The sequence below is a fragment of the Hyperoodon ampullatus genome (assembly GCF_949752795.1).
Source record: "Hyperoodon ampullatus genome assembly, chromosome: 2".
In the NCBI taxonomy this organism is placed as follows: Eukaryota; Metazoa; Chordata; class Mammalia; order Artiodactyla; family Ziphiidae; genus Hyperoodon; species Hyperoodon ampullatus.
This window is the reverse complement of record NC_136915.1, coordinates 17,707,259-17,717,503: the sequence shown is the minus strand read 5'-3', so window position 1 is coordinate 17,717,503 and position 10,245 is coordinate 17,707,259. Positions and strand designations below refer to the sequence as shown.

Here is a 10,245-nt window from a genome sequence, read left to right as displayed (position 1 = left end):
CCCGACTCCAGCTACCGCCGAGGCCCCGCCCGGCCCTCCCGCCTCCCCGCCCCGAGGTCCCAGCTCGGAAAGTCCAGCAAATCCCCTGCCCCCGGCCCGAGGGCGGCGCGAACAAGCGGCCCTTTCTGCGCGCGGCTGCCCCCGACAGCTGGACCGCAGCCCGCGGGGGCGCGGACAATCCCGGGGCTTGTGGCCGGGGGCGGGGCGGCCCGGGTTGCCAAGGTGACCCGGGCGCGGGGAGGCGGCTCCGGCTCCGCGCGGGCCGGGCGGGTGGCGCGGGCGGCGGCGGCACCATGAGCGGCCGGAAGCGCAGCTTCACCTTCGGGGCCTACGGAGGGTAGGTGCGCCGGGCGGGGGCGCTCGTGCGCGCGCGGGGGTGCGCGGGGAAGGGCGGGGGGCGGGGGGACGCGCGCGCCCGCGGGTGTCTGCCTTGGTTTCTGTAGTTGTGAATTTGTGCTTAGGTGTGAGGTGAGCGGTTTGATGTCAGTACGTAACTCGTAGGGTTGGGAAGTCTGCGTGTGCGTGTTGATTGGGTGCCCATGTGCACGCGTGGGGATGCGAGTGGCCGCGGGCATTTCTGTGTTTGTGTCTAAGTGTGTGACAGTGTTTATGTGTATGACTGTGTGTGGACCGGCAGGTGGGCCTGTGTGTGTGCACTCCTGGGTGCACGTATAGGTCGTGGGGGTGGGAAAAAGCAGGTCAAGGGGAGGCCCTGCAGGGGCCCTGACTTGGTCCCTGAAGCTGCTGGGCCCCAGCAGTGAGGCTTTGGAGGAAGGGAACCTAGAAGCCATTAGGAGGCCCCCGCCCACCTCCACCCCTGGGCACCTCGCTGCCCCTATCTCAGGCTGCCTGGCTCTCAGGAACCCCCTCCTCCCAGGGCTGCTGGCTGCCTGGACCTGGAGACCTGTGGAGGCGGGGGGAGTCAGAGTGGTGTCTGGTCCATCTTGGGGTCACTGTTCCTCCTGACCCCAAGTGCCCACCCCAGAGGAGTGCAGAGGTGGGCTGGGAGGATCCTTGCCTTAGGCAGAGGTTTGGTAAATTGGAAGGAAGACTGGGTAGACAGACTGGCCAGAACCCCTTCCCTGGCTGGCCAAGTAGTTGCATAACCTTCACCAGGCCCTGCCTCCCTGTGGTCAGAGGGACACACGGGACCCACCTTTTGGGTGCAGAGCATTTGGGGCTCACGCATGTAACGCTGCAGAATATGTGCTCTTTGATCTGAAGGGATTGTGTCCAAGGTATGTCCCCTCTCTGGACACCCAGCCTCCAAGGGGACCCCACAGAGGAGCTGGGTGGTGTGGGAGACAAGAGGGTTGCCCTCCCTGCCTGGGGCCCTGCTAGCCATCAGGTGATGGGCCTGGGTTGAGCCCTGAGCCTCCCGGTCATCTGACACTGTTAGGCAGCCGGGCAGTGGGGCTGCATCCTGTTGTGTGACCTTGGGCGAGTCCTGGCCTCTCTGGCCTCACTTTCCCCATCTGCAGAGTCCGCATTAGCTGATCCCTGGGAGACCCCATCCCTGCCTCCCAGAAGATGTCTCCTTAGCTGGCAGAGTCCGGTTTGGGGCCCTTTTCCCATTCTCCTCTGGCCTCTGACCAGGAGGCAGGAGTTGTTTGTTGTCCCAACAGCTGCTGAGCCCCTCGGCCCCCAGCTGGGCTGGAGGGTGGAGCCCTCCCCTATCCCAAGGTGCCCTCAGAGGGCAATGCGGGGAGCCTCTGGGAGGGGGCACTGCCTATAAACCCTCTCTAATGCCGGACCTGGAGAGAGTGGGGGAGACGAGGCCGGGGGTGGCCCCTGAGCTCTGGGGGCTTGAGGTCTTCCTCTGGTTCTGCTCTGGGTTGGGGGTGGGTTAGGAGAGGAAGTCCCTCATGGGTCTCCTGCTCCCAGATTCCCAGGCGTTTGTCCCCTGGGTGGATGTGAGTGAGCTCCAGCTCCGGGATCGAGGCAGGCCACTGGGGAAGTAGAGGGGGGTGTTCTTCCTGCCCACTTTTACAAACACCCACACCCTTCAGTCCCGTCTGGAAACACTCTAAGTTGGCTCCAGCCACACCCCTACATCCTTGCTCTGATCCCACACTGCTGTAGTCCCTGTCCCACTCCACCTGTTCCAGGACATCCCATGCTGAACCCCACCCCTGCTGCCACCCCATAGCCTGGTCCTGGGCCCCTGCTCCCCTGTCCCCAATCCTGTCTCTCTTCCTTTCTTCTTCACCCCACAGCTTCACATGTCCCTAAACTGACATTAGGGCCCCTGCAGCCTATGGGGGATGGTGACAGTGCATCAGGCACCTGAGAAACAATACCTCCTCTAGGCCCCTCTGCAAGGGCAGTGGTGAGTTGGGATTGGCCTGATGTGCTGGGCGAGGCCTGGTAAGAGGGCCTGCCCCCTCACCTGCTGTCCCTCTTGCTGTGTTTCAGGGTGGACAAGTCCTTCACCCCTCACCGGAGTGCGTGGTGAGTACTGAGGGGCTCTCGGGAGGGGCTGGGCTGCTTGGCTGAACTTTACAGACACTCCCAAACCATTACTGCCCCCTGTAATGCCAGACCAGACCCCACCAACCCTCCACCCATCCTCTGCAGGCCTTGGAGTGGGCAGACCCTCTTACCAGCTCTGCCCCATCACCACAGTTCTTTCTAGAGCTCTGCCTTGGAGTCAGGCAAATCAGGTTAAATCTCAGCTCTGCCATTGCCTGTGTGACCTTCAGCAATTCACTCACCTCTCTGAACTTCAGTGTTCTCATCTGTGAAATGGGGATTAAAATGCCTATTTAACAGAGCGAAAAAAAGCAAAACAGGGCCTGGCATATTGTAGGCCCTCAGTGAAAGGGTTTCTTTCCTTTTCTCTATTCTTTCCCATCTCATGGTGGCTCCTGGCCACTGACCCCCAAACCTTCTACTTCCACTCCATACATAGCCTTCAGGACGCCCTCCTCCAGCCCATTTCCTGTGTCTGAGGCTGCCTCTGTCTGGAGGAGGAAGTGTCTGCAGCTTCCCCAACACTGTGAGCAGTGGGTGGAGGTGCAGCCTCACCTCGGGATTCACACCCCCCAGCCCGATGCCCCAGCAGGCGGGTGCCTCCCGGCTTCCCTGGCACCGGCATCACTTGGGTCCGGCTGGCTGCTCCTGCTGCCACTTTAACTCCAGCAGGAGAGCCCCCAACTGCTCTGGCTTCTGCTTTCTGCCCCTGCTGAGGGCTTCCTGGGGTCCCCAGGCCCTGCAGTGCCCCCCAGCTGCTGGATGACTCCTATCTGGCACCATTGCCTTACCTGCTGCCAAGAGCTCCCTAGGAAGCCACACCTGGGGCGGGAGGCAAACGGGGTGCCCAGGCTGAGCTCCAGGGCCTGCCCTTTTATTTTCCTTTGACACTCTCTGTGCCACCTGGAGCCAGTTACTCTCCCTCTCTGGGTTTTGTCTCCTGCTGCTGTGCCTCTACTACGTGCAAAGCCAGTTTGAGTCTCTACCATGTGCAAGGCCATATGCCAATCCCAGAGCAGGGGTAGGGCGAGGAGAGATACAGATGGAGGTGAGAAAAATGCCTTTTCTTTTAAGGAGTTCAATAATAGTATCCCAGCAACTGCCATTTGTCAAGAACCTGCTGTGCACTAGGTACTGTTAGGTGCTTGAATTGCATCATCTCACATAATCTTTACCACATCTCTGAGTCAGGGACTATTAGCCTTAACTACAGATGAATGGTGCATGGAGGGGGCAAGTGACTTGCCCAGGTTCACACAGCTAGTCAGTGGCAGAGCTGGGATTTGAATCTTGATCTTCTAGGCTCTGTGCAGAACCTAGAGTCTCACTCACTCCGTCCCAGGGCCTCCAGGCCACAGGGCAGATCTGACAGATGCACCTGAGGGAAGAGTTGAAGATGGAGGAGGACTCAGAAAGATGGAGGAGTGACTCAGAAAGCCCACTCTAGGGAACCTTGATTGAAGAGTCAAAGAGACGAGGGTCTAGGCCTAATAGTAACTAACCACTGTGTGACTTTGGGCAAGTCCCTTCCCTTCTCTGGGCCTCAGTTGACACACTTACAAAATAAGATTCTGGGATGACCAGGACTTGCTCATCACCCACAATGCCTTGCCTCACGCCCTCCTTGCTGGAGCTGCTGTCCTTGGTGCTAGCCCCTAGGCCCTCTCTTCCCTCATCCCCAAGCCAATTGCTTAGCCCCCAGCCTGTGCCTGGCATCTAGTTAGTGCCCTGTAAGTGGGTGGTCACTTTGACTATCAGTTATGATTTTCTGGCATTCAAGGCCTGTCTCCACCTCACCTTCCAGGCTGGGACTCACTTCTCCCATGCCCTGCATTTCGGATCAATGAGAATATGGTCCCCATGAGCACCACCTCCAGGCTTTTGCTCACATTGTCCCCTCCCCTCCCCTCCCATTTCCACAAGCCCTCACCACACCTGCAGCCCATCTTTATCACCACTTGTTGAGTGTTTCCTTTCCTGATCCCCACACCTCCTCTTTTTCTCCTTGAATGCCCTTTCTGCTGCTTACCATGCTTGTAGAGCACACAGTAGAGCATACTCCTAGTGCAGTGGAAAGACCATGGCCTTTGGAGTCTGACAGACATTGATTTGAATCTGCCTCTGTCACATACTAGTGGCGTGACCTTGGGCAGGTCACTTCCCCTCTCTGAGCCCCATTTGGTGCTCAATAGTATTTAATGAATTGGATCTTTCAGCGAGTTGACCTCAGTTGAGTTGAACGTATCCACGTAAGAGTGTGGCGTGAGGCAGGGTCCGAGGTCCTTGAAAGCAGGGGTTGCTTGAGTTACTTTTGACTTCGGCCCACTTTCCAGCATGAGTCCCATAAGAGCTGGGCTGTACTCTTCTCATCTCTCCATCCTCCACACAGTCTTGCCCAGCTACCCAAACCCAGTAAATGCTTAATGAATGTTTGTGGGATTGAATTGAATGTGTCCAGAGAGTGGAAGAGGTGAAACCTTGTCAGGTAGACTGAGAGGAGGTGTGGTTGTCACCGCGTTTTTTTTTTTTTTGCGGTACGCGGGCCTCTCACTGTTGTGGCCTCTCCCGTTGCGGAGCACAGGCTCTGGACGTGCAGGCTCAGCGGCCATGGCTCACGGGCCCAGCCGCTCTGCGTCATGTGGGATCTTCCCGGACCGGGGCACGAACCGTCTCTCTTGCATCGGCGGGCGGACTCTCAACCACTGTGTCACCAGGGAAGCCCCCAAGATATATTTTTTTTTTTTGCGGTACGTGGGCCTCTCACTGTCGTGGCCTCTCCCGCTGCGGAGCACAGGCTCCGGATGTGCAGGCTCAGTGGCCATGGCTTACGGGCCTAGCCGCTCCGGCTTGTGGGATCTTCCCGGACCAGGGCACGAACCCGTGTCCCCTGCATCGGCAGGCGGACTCTCACCCACTGCGCCACCAGGGAAGTCCTCACCGCGTATTTTTAAAAAGGATTAAGAAATAGGGGCTTGGATCAAGGGAGCAGTGAGGCCTGGTAGAGGCCAGATGTGATCATGGCTGGATTCCCCTACCCACTGCCTCTCATCAGCAGATTATCTACAGTGAAGGAACACAGAACAAGTGTGCAAATGCCGAGGAATGAGGCCCAGTGGGGGGATTAGGAGCCAGTGGGATAGTGGGTGACTCTGGTTCTGCAACCCTAATGGACATTTAAGGTGGATTCAAATGGTGGGGGGAGGAGGGAGGTGGAACAGTGTCAGAGTCGGGGAATGGCTAGGTGGAGTTGTGCAGGGAAGGCGGGTTCTGGAAATACCCTGTGAAGAGGAGATTCAGCTTTGACCTTAAAGCTGGGACCCTGGGAGGAGGAGCAGGACCTGGCAAGGATTCAGTGCCAGTGAGTGCTGGGCATTTTACTGTGGTGGTGTCATTAAGTCATCATGACAGTCCTGAAAGTTGGCCTTAGTGTCCCCTTTATAGAGGCCAAAACCAAGACTGAGAACGTTGAAGACTCTGGCCCAAAGTGGCACAGCTGGCGAAGGCTGGATTTGAATCCAGCTTTTCCTCCTGCCAGGGAAGGGTCCTTGGCCAGAGACAAGGAAGCCGCAGGAATGAGAAAAATCCTGGTTATGCAGTGAGAGAGGAGGAGGAGGAGAGTGAGATAATCCCGGAATACCTCCAAAACAGAGGGCACTGCCCAACCCCGTGTCCCACCAGGAGGGCCTATCTGGTCACAGAGATATTTCCCCGTGACAGTAATGGTACCAGTTGCTCCCATATATGAAACATTTCCCAGGTCTCAGGCCCTGGGCTGAGAACTTCATTTAAATTATTTCATTCCATCCTCATACCAGCTTTACAAAGTAGAGACTATTACTCTCTGTCTCCCATTTTACAGATGAGGAAAATGAGGCTCAGAGAGGGGACCTGGCTGGCCCAGGGGAACACAGTGAGTGGTGAACAAGGCTGGCAGCAGGGTCAGCCTGAGCCTGTACCTTTAGCCCCAGCTCTCCTGGAGGCTGCCTGTGCCGAGTGGGGGTCTTGGGTGGGCAGCCCCTGTCCTCAGGTGGCTCCTTTCTGTAATCACTGAGCCGGAGGCCCTGGGGGGCGGAGGGAGCCTGTGTGCTGCTGCAGAAAGCAGGAGGCTGGCCTCATTAGTGGTTCTGAAATGCCAGGCGGGCACAGCCTGCTGGGCCTCCTCATCTATTATGCATCTGGTGGGCAGGACCCCGATGGGCAGCTGGCACAGCACAGGACAGGGGAGCTAGCTACCACTTCTTGAGCCCACACCTGCCACCACACCTCTGAGCAGGGATCCCTCAAGGCGAATGCCAGGGCAGCTCCTGCCTCATTCCCCTGGCCCAGCCTGTGTGAGGGGGTTCCACGGGGGAAAGGAGCATGGATGCTGGTCCCCAGCTCATTAGCCTGCCTGTCTCAGCAGCTACTTCTGAGAGAGGCTGGGACCTTGATTGAGCTGAGAGTCATTTGGGACTAGGGTGGGCAGAGGCAGGCTGGTATAGAGTCTTAGGTGCACAGGTTCCTGGCTGCACAGCACCTCAGAGTGATGGTAGTCTTGGTCATTTATTCATCATTCATTCAGCCATAAGGAACTACTGAACACCTACTGTAAGCCAGATCCAGTTCTAGGGACTGCAGATTCAGCGAAAAATGAGACAGGCCCAGTCCCTATCTTCAGAGAGATTGATTTGGCCAGTTCTTCACCTCTTTGGACCTCAATTTCCTCATGTGTAAAACAGGGAGTAGGGGGAGACAGTCTATAAATAGACGCCCCCCCAAAAACCCAAAAAGACAAACTGATGGTTGTGCTGAATTTTAAAGCAAGAGTACATGCTAACAAGAGCTGATCCTTACTTGGAGCTTAGCCAGCATGCGGCTGTGTTCCAAAGCCCTTTCCATATATTGATGGATTTAATCCTCACAACCCCATGAGGCAGGTACTGTCATTACTCCTGGTTTAGGGCTGAGGAAACTGAGGCATAGAGAGGCCAAGTAACTTATTCAAGGTCTCTTGGCCAGGCTGAGATCTGAACACAAACAGCTGGGCTCCAGTTTGTACATCACCCTGTACTGTGAAGCTGTGGGGTGATGGATGGAGTCATGGAAGGCTTTTCCAAGGAGGTGGCATTTGAACCAAAATCCGAAGAATGAGAAGAGCCACTTGAGAAAGCAGCAGATGCAAAGGCCCTGAGGCAGGAGTGAGTTTGGTATGACCTCAGAACAGGAAGGAGGCTGGTATGGCTGAAGAGATGTGGGAGAGTGAAGCCAGGGGTGGATTTAGAAAGGGGGAAGGGGCCAGACTGAGAGTCTCGCAGGCAGAGTAGGAGTTTGGCTACAGCATCAGTGACTGACATGCAGAGCCACTGAGTCTCAGACTCTTGGCTTTGTGAAATCTCAGAATCAGAGAATTTGGGCCTCCTAGAATCTTTGGAGATGGAAGAAATGTTTGAGGCACCCTCCTATGGCCTCCCACTAAACAAGGAACCCTCCCTTGGTTCACAACCCCTTTGAATATTGGAAGAAGACTTTGGGGGCCCCCTGAGGAAATCGTACGTTTATTCTCAGTGGCTTTGTAGACCTCTTGAAGCTCATCGTCCCTGGTTGAGACCATCAAGACCTCTTGGCAGCTCCTTGACTAGCCTTTGTTGCTCACTCCTAGTGATAGGAGGCTCACTACCCTTGAAGTATCCCATTCCATTCCTGAGCAACTCAGATGGATTTCAAAATTCTTCCTTACTTCAAACCAGCTGCCTGAGCCTAGATGCACCCTCTGGGTGTCCCATCCCTGACAGTGGCCCTTTAACGAGACAAGGATGGGGATTTTGTATCCCCAGGTCCACTCTTTCTTGTCTAAACAGTCACTCATCCTAGCCCACCCTCCTTTACATCCTCTGTTTAGCTCAGCTTGTGCAGGCCTTGAAGCCCCCTTAGTTGTCCCTCGCTGCCTTCCTAGGGCCAGACAATGCCCACTCCTGGGGAAGGCCACTTCTTGGGCAGGGGGGATGCCTAGGAGAGACTCCAGACCGGAGACGCGCCCTCTTCCAGGAAAGAGCCCTCCCTAACTTAAGGAGATAAGAGAAAGTCTCCTTCAGACGGGTTTCCGTCCTGGGTCTGCCGCTATGTTTCTGTGTGACCTTGGGAAGTGAATCCCCATCTTTGGGCAGTTTCCCCATGCCCACCTTCGGCACAATCAAGAGGCAGAGATGGGGGACTTCCTTGGTAGTCCAGTGGTTAAGACTCCACGCTTCCACTTCAGGGAGCATGGGTTCGATCCCTGGTCAGGGAACTAAGATCCTGCATGCTGCAAGGTGTGGTCAAAAAAAAGGAGGCAGAGATGGTCCTGGAGGGCACTTTGCAGCTCTAAGTTTCCCAGTCTGGTTGGCCCTGCTTGCTTGTACATCCCAGCAATGCTCAGGCTTAGGTCCCTTTGTTTGGGAGGTGCATAGAAAGATGGGGGTTCTGTTTTCAGGCAGATCTGAGTCCAGATACCAACTTCAACTTTTCTTACTTGCTGTGTGGCCTTGCCCAAGCTACTTTTGCCTCTCTGAACCTCAGATTGCTCATGACAATAAGACCAGGCTCCTTACCTCACAGGGATTTAGAATGAAATAAGTTCATTGTGTACACTCAGTGCATGTTTTCCCTCTCTCTGAGCATTTGCATTTTGAGAGAAAAGACACATTAAACCAAAGAGAGACTCATTAAAATTTTAGTGCTAGAGTTTTAGGCCCTGTGGAGGTGGCTTATTTGAGGAGAAGTGATTAAGGAGGCGACCTTTGTGATATCCCTAAATCCCATAAAGACTTTCCTCTGCTCAGGGTCTCTCCCAAGACAGTCATTCCTTCATTTAGCAAATTAATTCAACAAATATTTAATGTGGGAATGCCCTCTAAGGGCCAACAAAACCCCATGCTGGACACTGGGGACATGGCGATGGAGATGACAGACAAGGCCACTCCCCTCGTGGAGTTCAAGGGCAGGGGGGAGAATAAGGAAAGAGAGGGTTCTGGGGGGGGTGATACGTGTTGATGGGGCAGATGTGGGGAGTTCTGAGAGCTCAGAGAAGGACTCCTCTCCCCTACCTAGGAATCAGGGGAGGCTTCCTGGAGGAGGTGACCCAGAAGCTGAAACTCAAAAAACAAGTTGAAATGGGCCAAGTGGCAGTGTGTCTGTGTGTGCGTGGTGCGGGAGGGAGGGCCAGTGCCAAGAGAGTGTTCCAAGAAGAGGAGGTGGCAGGTCAGCAACGTGGAGGAGAAAAGCATTTGGTGGCATGTGCTGGGCACAGGACGGAACTGGACCTGGCAACAGAAAGTGGGAGAGGCAGCCACCAGCTCATGTCCCTGCTAGCCCCACTGGGACTTCCTGTGGGTGCCCTAGAGGGTCTGAACCCCCAAGCCACGATGGGGCAGAGGCCTGCCAGGGCTGCCCGTCACCCACTGTAAGATGGGCACTCCCCACTGTAAGACCTGCCCTGCTCTGTGCTGTCAGTCTGGGGCTGTGTACAGTGGAGGATAACTTCTCTGGGTTTTATAAATTAAAGACCATAAAAGCACCTACCTGAAGATTGTTGTGGGGATTAAGTGAGAAATGTATGCCAAGGTCCAAAACCAAAGTGATGCCAGCGATCGTGGTCACTGCCGTGTCATCCTTACAAGCTGGTCCTTGCAGTGGGGGCAGAATCGCTCAGTGTGTGGACTCTGCCCTCTGGAAGTTCACTGCCTTCCGGGAGGCAAGACCTGCCCTCACGTGAGCATGCTCCCAGCCATGGGCACTGACCTTGACACTGGCCCTGAG

At 55.7% G+C, this 10,245-nt stretch overlaps 1 protein-coding gene across 1 annotated transcript in view; it reads left to right on the top strand.

The window, feature by feature from the left end:
- Positions 1–293: 293 nt before the first annotated feature.
- The window catches only part of RAP1GAP (RAP1 GTPase activating protein), a gene marked incomplete at both ends in the record, with an annotated part of 49,887 nt that continues 39,935 nt past the window's right edge, over positions 294–10,245 (top strand). The window contains 2 exons of the mRNA XM_079697568.1: positions 294–337; positions 2,416–2,451. Of these exons, the coding sequence (XP_079553694.1) occupies positions 294–337; positions 2,416–2,451 (80 nt within the window). The remainder of the gene's footprint in view (positions 338–2,415; positions 2,452–10,245) is intronic.